The 17,568-nt window shown below is 34.7% G+C and overlaps 3 protein-coding genes across 3 annotated transcripts; 2 read left to right on the top strand and 1 right to left on the bottom strand.

Moving 5' to 3' along the window:
• Window positions 1–1,051: 1,051 nt before the first annotated feature.
• LOC132162573 (U-box domain-containing protein 15-like) lies at window positions 1,052–4,984 on the bottom strand. Its single transcript, XM_059572829.2, has 4 exons — window positions 4,557–4,984; window positions 4,309–4,425; window positions 2,748–3,179; window positions 1,052–2,288 (listed from the first exon to the last, which is right to left on the bottom strand). The coding sequence occupies exons 1-4, from the start codon at window positions 4,872–4,874 to the stop codon at window positions 1,233–1,235; spliced, it is 1,923 nt and encodes a 640-aa protein (XP_059428812.1). The 5' UTR covers window positions 4,875–4,984; the 3' UTR covers window positions 1,052–1,232.
• A 4,059-nt stretch (window positions 4,985–9,043) lies between these two features.
• Window positions 9,044–12,179, top strand: LOC132163724 (G2/mitotic-specific cyclin-2). The gene is made up of 10 exons (XM_059574096.2): window positions 9,044–9,253; window positions 9,358–9,493; window positions 9,643–9,688; window positions 9,785–9,940; window positions 10,051–10,173; window positions 10,613–10,702; window positions 10,980–11,201; window positions 11,285–11,383; window positions 11,475–11,659; window positions 11,764–12,179. The coding sequence occupies exons 1-10, from the start codon at window positions 9,199–9,201 to the stop codon at window positions 11,900–11,902; spliced, it is 1,251 nt and encodes a 416-aa protein (XP_059430079.1). The 5' UTR covers window positions 9,044–9,198; the 3' UTR covers window positions 11,903–12,179.
• Window positions 12,180–13,855: 1,676 nt separating this feature from the next.
• LOC132191667 (uncharacterized) lies at window positions 13,856–17,385 on the top strand. The gene is made up of 10 exons (XM_059606763.2): window positions 13,856–13,989; window positions 14,070–14,128; window positions 14,220–14,260; window positions 14,373–14,404; window positions 14,497–14,525; window positions 14,679–14,715; window positions 14,874–14,930; window positions 16,189–16,265; window positions 16,611–16,684; window positions 17,189–17,385. Exons 1-10 carry the CDS (start codon window positions 13,906–13,908, stop codon window positions 17,206–17,208), a joined length of 510 nt encoding a protein of 169 aa, XP_059462746.2. The 5' UTR covers window positions 13,856–13,905; the 3' UTR covers window positions 17,209–17,385.
• The last annotated feature ends 183 nt before the right edge of the window (window positions 17,386–17,568 follow it).

Below are 17,568 nucleotides of genomic sequence, written 5' to 3'. Positions count from 1 at the left end.
ATAACTCCTCAGTTATTGGGCTATGGTTTGCTCTAAAAAAGGACCTATAAGAAAACAACAAAACCAACCGGAAACTAATTCCATTATTCTTAAGGATTCGTGAAAACAAAATCTAAGAAAAGGACTAAAATTTCGTCCCATAAATCCCTATTAAAAGCAAATCTAAAGAGAAGACATTCTTATTTAAAATAATGAAAATGCAATAACTACATAAAAACAACAAAAACCCAACACGCCCTCATGTGTTCCACGCGCCGCTAGAAAACACTCAAAGGGCTATTGACACATGCACCCCGGTCGATCTACAGTGAAGGTAAAAAAATGAGGGGAAATAAGGAAAGGGGGCGTGGAGGAGAGAGTCGTAACTCCCTCCCCCAACTCTACTATGCTCTCTCTCTCTAGGGTTTGATGGTTCTACGTAAAGGATTACAAGTTGTAACTTATAAATATTGGAGATTTTTCACTTAATAAAAATCAAGTCTTTGGCCTTATTTGAAGAAGAAGAAAAAAATTGTTGTTTTTTTTTATCTCTTCCATTAAGCAATGAGCTGAGCTTGTTCTTAGTATGTATCTTGTGATGATTGTTCTCGAGTGCTTAACATATTAACTTTGTATCCTTTGGGTGGATTTTTTTTTTTTTGTTTGGATGGTGAGTTGTGATTTCAGTTGTCTGTTTTTACAAGTGCCAATGGGTTGGGACTGAGATTTGGAAGCCCAAATTTGGTGGATTGGGTTCAATAGAGGGGAGTTGGGTTTTAATTCAAATTAGAGCAGACTAATGGAGTTAATTACATTAAGGATTTAAAACATGTGGAATAAGGGGGGTTATGTGAAATTTGCCATTTAATTATCTTGTAGTTTGGGAGGCCTGGCTAACTTGAATTTAGCCATTATCATCATCTTCCTTTCTATCTTGGGAACTTTAGAGAGTCTTACACATAAATGCAATGTCCATGATTTGTTTTATTTCATTATTTTCTTCTAGTGAAAACGAGAAAGAGATAAAGTGATCAAAGTTTGTAGATTTGTTTAACTTGTTAACAACCGACAACTTCTTATAACATAATCAAATCTAAACTCTGTACAATTCTTAGTATGTTTGAATTTGAAGCCAAGGCATAATATTATAAAAGAAAGCACACAACTTGAAATTTGATGTATGCTCCCCATAAGCATAATTAGGCATCACCCAGAAGAACCAAAAAGAAAAAAGAAAACAACTTGTTGAAATATCAGGGAATATGTTCACACTTGCTCATGTGATTCAAAAGGGAATTTGCTTTTCTTTGTGCTCTATTTGTTCCACTTCTTGTAATCTCTACCAAATGCTCATACACACCATACTGAAGTGCAGCCAAAACCAAAGACGAATTGTTTAACCCCAACTGTAGCAAAACTGATGTAGCACATTCCTTGTTCTTGGAGGTACCATTTCTAATAATGTCAACAAGAGTTTGAATAAAAGATAGCTTTCCGATCTCGGTCCGGCCCTCGGGAAGCGATGCAAGGAGGAACAAGATTGAGAGGGCTTCATCAGTCATGCCCAAGTTCTTATCTTCAAGCAAATGAAGTAATGGGGCTATAACACCTGCCTTAATCGCTCTGTACCTGTTAGCATGGTTTAAAGAGAGGTTAAATAAGGCAGTAGCAGCGTCCTTTTTACCTCTGAGTGTTCCATGCTGCAAAAGATGCACCAAGGGAGGTATTCCCTTCAATATGCCCACCAATTCTTTGTTCTCATCAAGTATGGACAAGCTAAACAAGGTTGCAGCAGAATTCTCTCTAGCCTCATCTGTTCCATTATGCAGGATTTCGATTATAGCAGGAATAGCTCCTTCTCTGGCTATGATTCGTTTGTTTGCCTCATCGATTGACAAGTTCAAAAGTGCTGTTACAGTGTGTTCTTGAATCTTGGAATTTTGATGGGACAGGAGCTCAACCAAAGGAGAGATTCCACCATTATCTGCAATCAAAATTCTGTTATCTGGGTTCTCTTTGGAGAGCATACGTATCTTCACAATGGCCTCTCTTTGCACATCAAGCTGGCAAGAGGATAGATTTTGGATCAGGAGAGAGATTTCCTTTATGAGTTGAGTCTTAGAGGCATCAGAGCCAACATAAGCATCTTTCTTGGGCAGTTCAAAATTGTTCTCCCGACACCATTGTCGAATAAGGTTCTTGAGGGCGAAATTTGGTGCTAGTGACAAATGATCCAAAGTTTGTCCAGTCTTTGGGCATGTTTGATGATTAGAGTCCAGCCATTTGCTTATGCTTTCTCTTTCAAATGTCTTCAAACATAGCAGAAAAAATTGTCTCAGTCCCAGAGCATGCATGATAAGGGATTCAAATTTAGAATTAGAATAACGCTATTTATTATATTACTATACTGACATACAACTGGGACAATGTAATAGTGAAAATTAGCTTCTTTTTTTTTAAAAAAAAAAAGCCTCAGCATTAAAGGGTTGGAAGTCAGAAGCATTTTATGACTCCCAACAGAAGTTGGCTTGGTGTTAGATGTTGCAATTTGATCTCTCTGTTAAATGTTGGTATTAGAATGAACAGAAAATTGTACACATAACAAAGCCCTATTAGAACAGGGTGATCAATTCTGCATATGATCAATTAAATTTATCTCAGAAAATTAAAATATGGACCATATTGTAGACAGGTTTAATAAAGATTTTCTCACTTTTAATAATTGTTATATGCATGTAATTAAATAGTTATTTTCAAGGGGAGATTACCTGTCCAGTTGCCACAATAACTGGATCTGTCATGATCTCCAGTGTAATTGGACAGAGGAATTCATGAGGGATGAATGAAGACTGACACCTCCTTAGGCTTTTAGATGAAATAGGGCCATCAAGTGCAATTGTCTCTTTGATGCCTGCAATTTGTTTTAATCTGCCCAAAAGATCTATCATTTGCTGGATGTTCTCAGGAATTCGCCCACCACCTATTTGATCTTTAACTAGTTTTCTAACAGCCAGGGTCTCCTCATTCAGGTCTGTAATAGTATGCAGTTCCAATTTGATTGCCACTCTTTCTAGTATAGCACTGTCTGCATTCCTGTTATCTTTTCTAGATAATACTACCATCATATCCATTGCCAGCTCTATATCTTGTGTATCTGCTCTTCTTTGTGCTCTTTTAAGTTGCATCCTCATGAGCTCAACCTAAAGCAAATAAGTAATGCAAATATATGAGGAAATGGGAAATTTCACAAAAAAGACATTCACTATTTTTTATCGGCTTGAGCTTTTGAGTCAACCGGTAATTAAACATGATTTTAGAGCAAAGGTTTTGAGTTTAAATCCCGACTCTATTGTGATAATATATTAATCAACTGAAAGGTTCAAGTACGTTTTCACTACGAGGAAAAGTCAAAAACCAACCACCTTTCAACTACAGAATGTCCATTCAATGTCTTCAAGACACAGCAACAAACACACACACACACACATATACATATATGATGTGTGTGTGTGTGTATCTTCTGTTTGATACAAATAGGTCTCTTTTAATGGTAGCTAGTGGGCATAATCTTCACACAGACACAGCAACAAACACTTTCTGATGATAAAGATTCCGTCCCAAAAAGCTTTTTGTTCCACTAAAGAATCAAATCTCTCTGAGAGTACATTCAGCTTAGGATATATATATACATCCACAAATGGTATCCTATCTAAGCATCATCATCTCAACCAAATTAACAGCAGTCAAAATCATCAGGATACACAGCAACTACGTATTATGAGATTTTGAAGAAAATCAGTACTCCTTCTTCAATCAAGTCTCAAAAGCGACACTCTGATCACTATCACATTCTCTAAATCTAATATAAAAACCAAACTTGATTTATAGTACTTGCTACCTACTTAGTTTAAGTAAAAGAATCACACTGAACTTTATGCAGCCTAATTTGTAAAAACACAAACAAAACCTTAAAAAGAAACAGAAAAGAAACCAAAATATGAGCAACTCAACTATCACTTCATATGGAGTTCATAAAGTCAAGCACAAATACTTAAGAGCTCGTTTAGAACCGCGCTGGTAAATAGAGTTTTTGTCTATAGAAAAACCCAGAAAGAACTTGTTAGAAAAAGCCTCATTTTCAAGCTTCCCTTAAACACAACTTTAGGCTTTTTTAGAGCAAAAAAGTCAAAGAAGTGTTTTTTTAACACAATCCCAAACAAGTATGTCACCCGCATTGTGGAAATCTTTACCTCTAACCATTGGATCTGACCAACAGGCAGAGACCTCTTAAAAAGAAGAAGAAGAAAACAAGAAAGGAGAGGAATTTACTTGTTCTTTCACTTCAACAGAGATCCCGAGCTCATCATAAGGCATACCATCTAGAGCCTGATTTAATTTGTCATAAACAGCGTGGAATCTACTCATGACTGCCTCACTTTCCAATGCCTACAATTCAATGCAGCTAGAGTTAAAAGATAAATGGGAAAAATAAACAATAAAAAAAGAGAAGCAGAGAACTAAAAGAAAGGGAGGGAGAGAGAGAGAGAGAGAGAGAGAGAGAGAGAGAACACACTGACCAAATAAATCTTGCTTCCATAGCTGCAATGCTTGAGCAACTTCTTTGCCGCAAGAAGTGATTTCATCAAATCGGCCAAACAATTCAAAGCCTCGCCGGAAACCGGCGTACCAAGCTCCAGAATCTCCTCCAAAAGAGGCACCAGCAGCTTCAACCTCCTGACCAAACTCAAACACTCCTTCCTCTGCGTTTTCCGGTACCCCGCGTACGATCCTACGGTCTCAATCACTCCCATCAATTCCCTAACCACATTGCTTTCATCTCCACCTTTAGATGAAACCGAAACGTTAATCCCCCCCACCTTCTCTCTTCCCTCCATTACTATAATCTCCACTACCCAAACCCAATAATTAGTACAACTAAGCTCACCACTTGAATCTCTCAAAAGGGTCTCTGATTTTCCCTAGAAAACAATTATGGTGGAGCGGTACTAAAAGGCCATTGATAGCTAGAGGGGATTATTTTTTTTTTTTATTTTTTTTTTTTTTTGCGGTTATTATGGTTACTATGTTTGGCGGTTACTAAATATAGGAAAATGTTTGAAAAAACAGTTAATACGTGTTACATGGGGCGGCTTCACGCGGTTTTACGTGACAACGTTGACGCGTCTTCACGTGCTGCGGTTTTCGATTCTTCAACGTTAGGGTCCATTCCACACTGTTATCCACTCTGCTTTTCTACTTCTTTTTTACGTTAATGTTTTTACCTCTCATCCATCCTTATTTGCTCTTCCTCAATTATTGGTTGCCTGCTTCTTCTTGCACGCTTTTGTTTTTGGGTAAAATGGGTCCCCTTCTTGAATCTTTCCGACCCTTTTTTTGTGTTGTCTGCATGACTTTTGAGACCAGGAAATTGTAGGGTGGACTTGGGGGAGCCTCTGTTTTTCTGAGTTAAAAAAAAAAAAATTGGGTTTTGTTGGTAGGGAAAAAGTCTTGGATTGGTTGTAGCTTGAACCTAGCTAGCTAGATTCAAGTTTGTCAAAAGGTTTCAAGTTTAAACCTATCTTCAAGTTTATCAAAAAGTTGTGATTACTCCGTTAAAAACGGTATTGATTTGTGTCATGTGTTTGTGCGCATAGGATGCAAGCTAGGAATACCAAACATCACCGAATACTAACGTGACGTGCACTCATTGTATTTTTTAAGATAATATATAAAATGGTGTTTAAAAGTACTCCGTTAAAAACAGTATTAATTTGTGTCATGTGCTTATGCACATAAAATGTAAGTTGAAGATGCCAAACGTCCCCAATTACTAACGTGACTGACACTCGCAAGCCTTATCCAAAGGTTATTATTAGATTTATGTACTAAGATAATATATAAACTGATGTTTAAATGTTCACCATTATAAAATTAATAATGGTTTTATTTGCAATATAAATTAACACTTTAGATAAATATTGAAATCTAAAAATCTTGCATGTTCATTTTGTTAGATTTTCATCAATATGGTTTCTCTCTCTCACATAGGCTCATATCTCTCAATTATATATATATATATATATATATATATATACTTTTACTTTTCATTTTCTTTAAAGGCAAAAAATACAAATCGAAAAAAAAAAAAAAAAAAAAAAACAGTGATAAAAGGATAAAAACCCTTCAAGAATACCAAAGATTATTTACAAGTGGTTATATTTTTATAATATTTAACGCTACCAACCAACAACTTTATTCTTTTTCCTTAGTGCTACGAACTTTAATTGCCTAACCTTTACTTGCTCCAGGAAAAACCACCAAACATCACCATCAACGAAATGCTCCTCACTTGTTGGGAATTAAGCTCTCATAATTAAATTAAGATTTTTATTACCTCTTCAATTATTATTTTCAATCATGGTCCTACAAATAAAATAAAATATTAAAATATTAATTAAATAATTAAATCAATCATTTTGTATTAACGGAGCACGACTCTCCGGCACCTGACTTAGCCTGTCCTTACACTCGTCTATACGTCATATTGACTTCAACTCATGAAATATTATACTTATATATATATAGAGAGAGAGAGAGAGAGAGACTAGTGTAGATATGAAAGGATGTGAATTAAGGTATATCTTCCACAATGGGTGGTGGAGGATGCACCGTCAGGGGGGGGGGGGGGGCATTTCCTTGACCTTTCGTGGTGGGAGAAGAGGGAAGATGGGGCCATCAATTAAAGAAAAGGGTGGCAATGCCCATTTGATTTATGGCTGCCAACTCATCTTGTTTACCAAGTCAAGCCCCATTGGGTCCATAATCCATGAACCCACTAAAAATATCAGGTTTCCCAATGTCTTTAACCGATTGATTGCCTTCGAATCTCCACTAAACAAAGATGAAAAAAAATGGGGATTTTTTTTTTTTTTTTAATAAAAAAAAAAATAGAGGTCTATTGAATTCAGGGATTATATAATTAGATGTAATCAACCCCCTTCCTGCTCAGAAAAAAATAAAAATAAATCAACCCCCTTCCCACATTTAGATGAGACTCAATTTTAATTTTTACCACATTTGAAGAGCTTATTAATTAAGTTGATTGATAACTACATATATTACATTGATATCTATTCTTAGAACACGTGATTCTTATATGTATGTTTTAATATGAGTAATGTTTGGGAACACTTTTTATATAACAACCAAAGAGCTTATTAATGAAGTTGATTGGTAACTACAATTTTTTTTTGGGTTCAAGTTGGAAATTCAGGAAATTTTGCAAAGACAAATATTATTTTTCCATAGAATAGAAAGATTAAAACAAATATATGTGAGAATTATATACTTTAAGGACATATGTCAGTTTAATAAATTGTGTTGGAATAATTTTCTCTAATATAGTTTGAAAGAAAACTTTAGCCTTAAAAACTTATGGAAAATTGAAATTGCATTTTCCAATAAAACAAAAAAAGAAAAAGAAAAAAAAATGAAACGCTAAACTATTGTCTTATTAATTTGAGGTGTCATGCTACATACTCGTCTCTTATCCCACTCCCATACCACTGGCCTAATGTGACAGTACCTATCAACCATTGGAGGTATGTGAATAAGATGAAAGATGACTCTTTAGATTTACTCTAATTTGAAATGTGCGTGATAAAGACAAACAAAACATGTAAGATCAATCTTTACATTAATATTTTAAAGCACTCATATCTAAATATTTAGTTAAAAAATACATTTTCTATTTAGTTATCAACTTTTCTAAAGTATCTCACGTCTGCATTTTAACTATCCGCTTTTCTACTTTTTCATTTAAAATATTATCTCTTTAACTATTTTCCTTATTGCCAAAGAAGAAAAAGAACAATATTATTATTTTTATTATTAATATAATTAAGGATTTGTTATACTACAATCTTAACAAAATCTTTAGCCATTTTGTAAAGCTGTATGTCAGGTCTTTTTGATAAATTTTGCTATAAAACTAGCTAAAATAGCTTTTTGACTATTTTGTTGAGGCCAACATTAAAAATAATAATAATAATAATAATAATAATAAATAAATAAATAAATAATGAAAAAATGAAAAAGAAAAAGGGCATAGATCTTGCACAAATTGTGCCACCAAATTCAAAGGGAATAGGATCCTCTTCAGTCTATTTTGGACGGGAGAATATTCAGTTTATGGTTATAATTTTTTCTTAAAAATCCTAAAGTCATAAATAAGACACCTGTCTACTAACCAAAAATAATAATAAAATATTATTTTAAAATAAAAAAATAATAATAAATATAATAAAATATTAGAAAATATTTTAAAAAAAACTAAGGATGGCCTGCCAGCTCATAGGGGGTGGCCGGACCACCCATGTTGGCTTGGGGTGCCTTCGACCACCCCAGACCAGCCGGTCTTGGGTGGCCGAAGCCACCTCATGGCCCATGGGGGTGGTCCGGCCACCCCCAACAGCCAAACTAAAAAAAATAAAATAAAAAATTGTTTTGCCCTAGGGGTGGCTGGACCACCCCGTTGGGCCCAACGGGGTGGTCCAGCCACCCCCAACGGCCAAACTAGAAAAAAAAAAAAAAAAAATCATTTGGCCATAGGGGGTGGCCGGACCACCCTTAGTTTTTTTTAAAATATTTTCTAATTTTTTATTTTTATTTTTTAAAAATTTAAAATAATATTTTAGTATTATTTTTTGTTAGTAGACATGTATCCTATTTATAGTTCTAATCATAAACGAATATTCTTCAATCCAATATAGACTGAAAATGATATTATTATTCCAATTCGAAGAAGCTTTCAGGAAACCCCACATCTGAGTGCCGAAGAGCGTTAATGGGCTTTAATTGCAAGCCCAACCCCACAGAAAAGACTCAACTAAATTCACTTTTGCTGGGCCCATAGTAATAATATTCGAAACAAAAGCAATGAACCGTTAGACGAACCATCGCAACCTTTCATTATATTTAGATCCGACGGCCATTAGTTAGTAGCCGTTAGTTTCAAAAAAATTAGTAGTGTGTAGACAGGCTTCTCAGTTTCTCTACCATTTTCTTTTTCCCTTTATTTCTGCTTCTTCACACATACATATTTCGTCTCTGTCTTGTGATTAAACGCTGAAGCTGAGGGACACAAGGAACTTCGTTGTTGAAGATTGGTGGGTTTGTTTCATTTTCAAAATTTGTTTGTTAATCTCGAAGGTGATTAAAATGGATGCATCAAAGGAGAACTATCCAACCCTCATTCGGCCCTCATATTTTCGAGGTAAAATTCAATACAAATTCAACATTTCTTGTATTTCTTGTTGTTACTCTTGCTTGCATGTTATTAGAATGCAAAACTTTATTATATATCTTCCACTTTTAAAGAAAGTCCAAGAATGGAGGGTGCCAAGTTTGTGAAGGAAGTGGGACACAATCGTCGACAAGCTCTAAGCGGCATTGATCAGAATGTTTTTGGAGCTACCTTAAATTCTCATATACCCAATAAAGCAGAGTTTGACAGGTAAACTCCAGTATACGTTTAGGAAAGATGTGTGATGAGAAGTTAAGAACTCATCTGTTTTGGCAGAAGAACCATTCAAAATCTTGTGATATTTTGCTGTTTTCTGATAATTTCTCATCAGTGCTAACTTTTTTCCTTTCTTTGTTTAGGAAGTTTGCAGAACAAACGGTCCAGCACTGCCTTGGAGACCTCTCTGTATAAACCAAGAAGATCTTTTGATTTCTTTTGTTTTTTCTGTTCTTTAAAGTTTAAAGAAGGTAATTGTGATTTTTTTAATTGTTCTATTATTAGGAAACTAAGAAACTAGCCTCATTGGCTCTGAACCCAAATACCCTTGAAGATAGTATAGTCATTGATGTGGAGGAGTATGATGATGATGCTAGTGATGATGGGGTTCCAATGTTTGTGAAGCACACTGAAGCCATGCTAGATGAAGTTGATCGAATGGTATGCCATATGTGTATCCAGTTATCCTTACATTCTTTCTGTTGAAATGGGTTTGAAAATATTTTTTTGGCCAAGCAGAATTACTCAAATTTTGCATTGAATTCCTGTAGGAAGAGGATGAAATGGAATATGAAGAGGACCTGGTTATTGATATTGACAGCAGCGATTTGAAAGATCCACTTGCAGTTGTTGAGTATATAGATGACATAATTGCTTACTATAGGAAAAATGAGGTAAGTTTTGTACTTACTATTTTTTTTTTTTTTTTTTTTTTCAAACACATACTTGTAAAATGTAAAGCAGGTGGAGAATGGAGATCATTCTCACATTGTAACACCTTGGTCCTATATTGGAAAGATAAATAATCCACATAGAAAGTGGGCAGTTTATATGAAGTCCCACATTGCTTACTTTGAAATTGGGTTTTAGAAGTGATAATAAAAAAGTTCTAATTTGACTAGTCATTTTAGGGTTATAGCGTAAATGTGCGCTTTTTTTATGTAGTTGAAATTCTCTTTATTGGTTGTCACCATGTCAATCAATGTTTTGCAAAAGAAGTGCATCCTTCTTGAGAGTTAGCAACTTATGAGAAAGTTTATAATCTACTATAGCACGTGGTTAAGTGGCGGTTAGCATCTTCTATTTTTGATTCACTGAACTTTAATCATGCAGAATTCTAGCTGTGTTTCTCCAAATTACATGGCCCTTCAATTTGACATCAACGAGAAAATGAGGGCTATCCTTATTGACTGGCTTATTGAGGTAAACAATTCTGCTCTTGATTTGCTTCTTTGAAGGGAAAGATAGAGGTACTTGAAAGCCTTTTCATTGCCACTTTAAACAAAGATAACTCCCTAAATGTATGGAGAGGGATTCATTGCCTGTGATAAGGCCATCTAAGTGAGACTGAAATTTTTTTACATAGCACTTGAAAGCCTTTCCATTGCCATTTAAAACAAGTTAAATTCCTACATGCATGGAGAGGGATTCATTGCCCGTGATAAGGCCATATGACTGATGGGATTGCTTGAATTGACAGGTTCACTACAAATTTCAGCTTATGGAGGAGACATTATTCCTCACTGTCAACCTTGTAGACAGGTTCTTAGAGCGCCAAACAGTTCCCAGAAAGAGGCTTCAATTGGTTGGGGTGACAGCCATGCTATTGGCCTGCAAGTATGAGGAGGTTGCTGTCCCTGTGGTGGAGGATCTTGTTCTGATATCAGATCAGGCATATTCAAGAGAAGAAGTTCTTGATATGGTAATATCCTTCAATGTTTCTCACTACTTTCTGTTCTTCCTCCTCACTCTTAAACTGTGTATAATGATTTCCTTTGGCCATAGGAGAGGCTAATGGTGAACACCTTACAATTTGATTTCTCGGTGCCTACCCCATATGTGTTTATGAGAAGATTCCTCAAGGCAGCTCAATCAGACAAAAAGGTTAATAAATGGATCATATCGATTTAAATTAGATTTTTTTTTGGTTAATATGATACTAAAAAGATATACTCCAAACATGAAACTGAATCAGCTTGAGATTCTATCCTTCTTCATCATTGAGCTATGCCTGGTGGAGTACCAAATGCTCAAGTTCCCACCATCTCTGCTAGCTGCTGCAGCAATTTACACTGCTCAATGTAGTCTTTACCTCCCCTCCATCAAGCAATGGAGTAAAACTAGCGAGTGGTATTCTAACTACTCTGAAGATCAGCTTCTGTGAGTTGTTTCTGATTTCTTTTCTTTGAGTTTGAACACTTTAGTGTTGAAATCAAATATAATCTATATTCTTAATGATGTTTACTTTTGATATGTGCTAACAGAGAATGCTCAAAACTGATGGTTACTTTCCATCAGAAGGCTGAAACTGGGAAACTTAATGCTGTTCATAGGAAGTACAGCTCATGGAAGTTTGATTATGCAGCAAAAGTTGAACCAGCTCGATTTCTCCTAAATGTTTGACAGAGCTGAAAGGAGATCAAAAGTTAGTATCTTTGTATGTAGCAACAGAAGTTGCCTCGAGGAAGTCAAGCTTGTCATGGCTAAAACCCATATGGGTGTCGGTGGATTTCTGTTGTTGTCAACTCTTAAACTCTATTTCTATTCTTTAGATTTGGTCCTTTTGGATTGGGTATCTTTAAATGCCACTGATCAATGCCTAGATCTGTTTCATTGTGGTATTTTTCTCTTCAAAGTTGATGATCATATGTAACAACAAACATGTATATTTGCTAAGTGAAAAAAAAAAAAAAAAAAAAAAAAAAAAAAAAAAAAAAAAAACTTCACTTATCCCTATAAATTTATGCGCCTTTTGCAAGCACTCTTCTAATATTTAAAGTCTCTCACTTTGGTGTATCGAACTTTGATTTCCTTTCACTTTTCCCCTTCCGTTGGGATTGTCTGAAAATCCTAACAGATGAGTATGAAATTACTAAAATACCCTTATTTTTTATTAAAAAATATATATATATATATTTTTTAAAAAAATTATAAATAATGGGCAAATTTGAAACTTCAAAAAATTTTAGGGGTATACAGGTTTTTTACTCACTCTACCGTTAATTTAACTGTAATATTTAACGGTAGAGGGTATTTAGAACGAAACGAAAGTTCGATACACGAAAGTGAGAGACTTTGAATATTGAGAGGTATTTACAAAAGGCGCGTAAGTTCATGGAGGAAGTGAAAGTTTAAAAAAAAAAAAGAAAAAAACATTTCACTGACTCGAAGTTGTAAAGAGACAGAAAGTCTACCACAGTTGCCATAGCCAATGAGTAGAGCAGGATCTTTCTTCTCTGTGACAATGGAAAAACACTTAGAACTAAAAATGAATGTGGAACATAGAAAATGCTTTTCTTTTTTTTCTTACATCTTTTCAGTACATTTCTGGTTAACCATAGGATCCGGAAGACCTAATAGACCAGAGATTTACATGTAGCAAGTTTCTATGAAATAATTCATAAGAAGAAACTGAGAAAAGTAGTGGATAGTATATGATGCTAGGGCTTTAGAATTAGAATTAGAAAATGAAAAATCGGGCTTCTTCCACATTGCTAATGTTTGAAACATTTTATAATGTGGAAATATAAAGCGGAATAATAAATAATATAAAAGTGACAACAAGATTAAGGTGGTTCGACTATATGTCTATATTCACACATTAAAGCCTTATAAGTTATATCTTACTTTTATTTAATGATTTGAAAGTACATATGATGTTTCAATATATAAAAGCCAAAGGGAGAGAAACTTTCGTACATTAGCAATGTGGGACAAGCCCACATATTCTCTAACAAAATCGACTAAGTATTTTATTAAATATATAATGTTTAAGATCATAAAAATATTGCAGTGTTTATTTCATTACAAAATTGAAATTTTAATAATAAAATTAGTTTTTCAAAATTGTATTTTCCTATAAAATCCAGTTTTTATTTGAAATAATGTTTAGAAACTATTATTTTATTTCATTTTACTGACGTGGTAATTCCTACCGACTCTTTGAATTAATGAGATCTATACATGTTCATTTTGTGTATATCTGTTGTACGGAAAAAATGTTATTTAGTTGACAAGGAGTGCTAGGTTTACAAACAAATTTTACTGAAATTTTTTTATAAATTAATGTGGCTCAACCTGATTAGGTTTTTCAAAATTTGAAATTATCTTATATCCAATCATATTGTGCCACATCAGATTGTTAAAACTTTTCTGTAAAATTTGTTTGTAAGTCTAGCTTTCCTCTTAATTGACCATTTTACTACTATAATACAAGTATACGTCTTAATGACGTGAAAATAAAAATTATTCATTAAATTTACACTTAAAAAAATTAAAAACTAATTTTTATTATAACGCCATCTCAAAAATATGACAATGAATATAACTAACAGCTAATCGGTTACTGTATAGAAGACTAGAAGTACTACTAGAGAGAGAGAGAGAGAGGGAGATCATCCACCGAAATGGACAACACGGCGATTCTGAGGGAGTGGTTCGGGCGAGTGGACTCGGAGAAAACCGGAAGCCTGACAGCTCCTCAGCTCAAGGTTCTTCTTCTTCTTTGCCCTAATCCTCTGTGCTTACTAACCAATTGATTTTGATTTTAACCCAAACGACGACGTTCCAGGGAGCTCTGGCGGTTGGGAACCTCGACTTCTCTCTCTCCGTCGTTCAGCAGATGATCAGGTCTGATTCTACTGTGTGTGTATATATATATATACATGTATGTGTGTACGGACGAATAGTATAAGATTGATTTGTTTTGTGGTTGATGCAGGATGTACGATTTTGATAGGAACGGCACGATGAGCTTCGATGGTGAGCGAAATGATTGATGATGATTTTCTTGCACTTTGATTCATTTTGGTGCTTAAGTTTTAAACTTGATTGTCTTTCTAATTCTATTGTTGTAAATTTGTGTTTTTCTCAGAATTCATTGCGCTCAACAAGTTCCTTCTTAAGGTGTTAGAATTTTTTTAACAGCAGTTCGTTTCCCATTTCATTAACCAAATTGGATTATTAAGTTTTGCAGTATTTATCCATGTCATTCGCAGGTTCAACAGGCCTTCTCTGACCTGGAGAGGTGATTTTCTTGCTTTTAGAAGCTTATTCGGTTTTGTGCTCAACATTGTATTAACATGTTCAAATGATTTGTAGTATCAATTAATGTAATGTGATGTAATGAAGTATAATCTTTTTGCCCTAACTGTCTTGTCATATTTGGTCATTGTTCCAGGGGTCGTGGGTATATTGTTCCGGGTGACGTAAATGAGGTAGTTTCTTGTAGACATGTAAAATCTCAATTGGTTGGATGAATCAATGAGGTTTCCTTGTACCTCATTTTGTTGCTATTGATGAGAAACAGTGTGATTCCCCTCCTATATTTTTTGCCAAAATATCATTTTTTTTTTGTCAACTTCAATGGTTACAGGCGTTGGTGAAGATTGGTTTCTCATTGGACTCGCCTGCTTTCTACTCAGTTTGTGAGGTAAAGTTTATATTTTGACAAACAAGAATAGAAACTTTTGTTACGAAAAATGATGTCCAGAACTATGTTGATTAAGGGTCTTGGTTTTTGTACTGTTAGTTTTTCCCCCCAGTTGCTCAAGGAAATGTATTAGGGAGATTTATCTTTTGAATAGCATAAATTTTGGGTTGATGATAGGAATTTGAAATGATGAAGTCATAACATTCATGTCTTTGGGCATCAGTCATTGCACAGCAGACTAGCGCATGTTGGCACACGTTCAAATGAGTGGGCACAATCTTTCAGTGCTTGATTCAGGCACCAATCAAACCCTAAGATTCCAGCTATAAAACCCTAAATCGCCTATGCATTAAATTGCTTCTAAACTACCAAAGAATTCAATCATACTGTTCCCAGCTTACTGTTCACAACCACAGAATAGCAGCCCAAAAACTTGACTTTTTTTCTTTGTTTCTCCTCCAAACCCTACCCTATACCTTGCTGTGTTAGAAAAAACCCTGGATTCCCTTATTTTACCCACCTTTAATACCATGAAACCTTACCTTACCTCTTCCTAAACCCTACAACAAGTTCCTTTCCCAGAAACTCCTGCAACTTTGCTTCCTATTTTCGGCCCTTTAAAATTGTTCAAAAAAGTTCGAACGTTTGTAGCCTGAATAGAACCTTAACCCTAGAAACATCTGGTCCCTGCCATCTTACATCTGATTTGGTGTCAATGCTCTTTGTCCTACATCATTGCTACATGTGGCATATCTTTAACTAAAATATTCTTAAGTTCAAATAATCATGATTCAGAAGTTTGATTTTGGACCTAATTCATAATTATTTTCTTGACCTGTATTGTCATCTTTTCTCCAATGAAGAGGATAAGGACTAGGGAGGTTATTCAATTATTACTATTTTTAAAAATAGGGATATTGGAAATTGTAGCTCAGTTATGTTTATGTTAACACTTTTTTTCATTCTTCTTTTTTGAATTTACATGCAAGCACCTTTCAGATCTTTTTAATTTTTACTGATTATGCTTTTAACTGTTTAATGCTCTGCCTTTCGTTTCTCCACATTTTAAATTTTCAGCTGTTGTGCAATTTTAAAATGGCTTATGTTAGAATACTTCCTTCTATGTCTTTTTGTTTATCTCTGAAAAAAAAAAATCCATGTAACTACTTCCAATGGTGAGAATATGATCTAAAGATCCAAGTGTTAAGTTGGTTTGATTAAGTTGAAAATGCTTACAAGATTTTCCTTGATTTCTCAGAGCTTTGATCAAAAGAAGAATGGGCGATTTCGGCTGGATGACTTCATATCTCTTTGTATATTCTTACAGTCCGCTCGGTAAATAATCCTTATGTTCACACAAAGTGTATGTTTGATATTGCATCTTTTAAACTTAGTGTAATGTGGGTGATAATATAATGCAATTGTGTGGTCGGTATACATGGTGCCCATGGCTGGTTTTAGACTTATATTTGATTGGTCTGATACTACTCTTCTAGGTTTAATTCTAACAAATTGTCCACATTGGCACATGTAAACTCCTATGCCATTAGAGGTGCTTTACCTGGAGTGAGACCCATTGAATCTGGAAAAAATAAGTTAAAATCAAACCATATTCTAGTCTTAAAATATATAATGCTACTTGCCACATTGGTTATGTTCTTATAATCTTGTTTGTTTCAGGAATTTATTCAATTCATTTGATACAGCAAAGCAAGGCAGGGTGACTCTTGATCTCAACCAGTTTGTCTACTGCAGTGAGTACACCAATTCTCTTATGCGAAAATATATACAAGTGTATATATATATATATATATATATACACACACACTTGTTCATTAAGACAGTTAACTTTTTCTACTTTTCACGACCCCTTTAGCCCTTCATATCGGTTCAGCTCTTTGAGGCAAAAAAAAGAATATCAATGCCTAAAAATATCTGCTTTTCCAAATTATACCTGGATGTGTCAGTTACTTTCATCATAAAAGCAGTCAAATTTTCTTTGTATCACCTGCCTTTGGTTTACTTCCTTACCTTGATTTGGGGTTCTTCAATCGTATGGATCTCATCCATGATCTGCTTGGTTCTGAAACTCATGTTATCTTTTGGATTAAAGTAAAAAAAGAATCAAGTAGACCTCACAGGCCCTCTCCCTAACAGTGGGAAGAGTCCAACCCATTGCTTTAAGGTGTACTAGTTTGTAATATATGCATTGTCAAGTAACATATTTTAACATGTGATTGCATTATTTTCTTTTTCAGCTGCAAATTGTAGAATATGATTGGAATACCTACGGTGACTAGTAGATGCTGCACAGTGCACAATGCCTCTGTACATTTGATGTTTGATGTGGTAATAATGTATTACATTTTCTGGTTGTGTAGAATATTTTTCTATGTTTTTGATGCTGAGAAATGCTTTATTCGAAATGAAGCTGCAAAGCGTGATGCTTGTGTTATGGCCCATTATCTCAAGTTTTGGTTTGAGTTTTCTGTGGTATTATTTATTTATATTTGTTTGATTAATAATTCTTACTAGCACCAATTAGTGACTATATGATCAAAATACTGGGGCTTCTTTTCCTCTCGCGCTGTGTGTTTGTGGGGGATGTGTGGGTAACGTTTGTGACGATCTTATGTGT

This window comes from Corylus avellana, chromosome 2 (assembly GCF_965113065.1).
Source record: "Corylus avellana chromosome 2, dhCorAvel1.hap1.2, whole genome shotgun sequence".
NCBI lineage: Eukaryota > Viridiplantae > Streptophyta > Magnoliopsida > Fagales > Betulaceae > Corylus > Corylus avellana.
This window is presented reverse-complemented; position numbering and strand designations above follow the sequence as displayed.

Excerpts from the sequence above, each read along its gene's own strand:
- LOC132162573 (XM_059572829.2), bottom strand. The coding sequence starts at position 4,874 with ATGGAGGGAAGAGAGAAGGTGGGGGGGATTAACGTTTCGGTTTCATCT. Across the intron at positions 4,426-4,556 it reads ATGGAAGCAAGATTTATTTG|GCATTGGAAAGTGAGGCAGT; the intron begins GTCAGTGTGTTC and ends ATTGAATTGTAG. Across the intron at positions 2,289-2,747 it reads TTATTGTGGCAACTGGACAG|ACATTTGAAAGAGAAAGCAT; the intron begins GTAATCTCCCCT and ends CTATGTTTGAAG.
- LOC132163724 (XM_059574096.2), top strand. The coding sequence starts at position 9,199 with ATGGATGCATCAAAGGAGAACTATCCAACCCTCATTCGGCCCTCATAT. Across the intron at positions 9,494-9,642 it reads AATAAAGCAGAGTTTGACAG|GAAGTTTGCAGAACAAACGG; the intron begins GTAAACTCCAGT and ends TTCTTTGTTTAG. Across the intron at positions 9,941-10,050 it reads TAGATGAAGTTGATCGAATG|GAAGAGGATGAAATGGAATA; the intron begins GTATGCCATATG and ends GAATTCCTGTAG.
- LOC132191667 (XM_059606763.2), top strand. The coding sequence starts at position 13,906 with ATGGACAACACGGCGATTCTGAGGGAGTGGTTCGGGCGAGTGGACTCG. Across the intron at positions 16,266-16,610 it reads ATATTCTTACAGTCCGCTCG|GAATTTATTCAATTCATTTG; the intron begins GTAAATAATCCT and ends TGTTTGTTTCAG. Across the intron at positions 16,685-17,188 it reads CAACCAGTTTGTCTACTGCA|CTGCAAATTGTAGAATATGA; the intron begins GTGAGTACACCA and ends TTTCTTTTTCAG.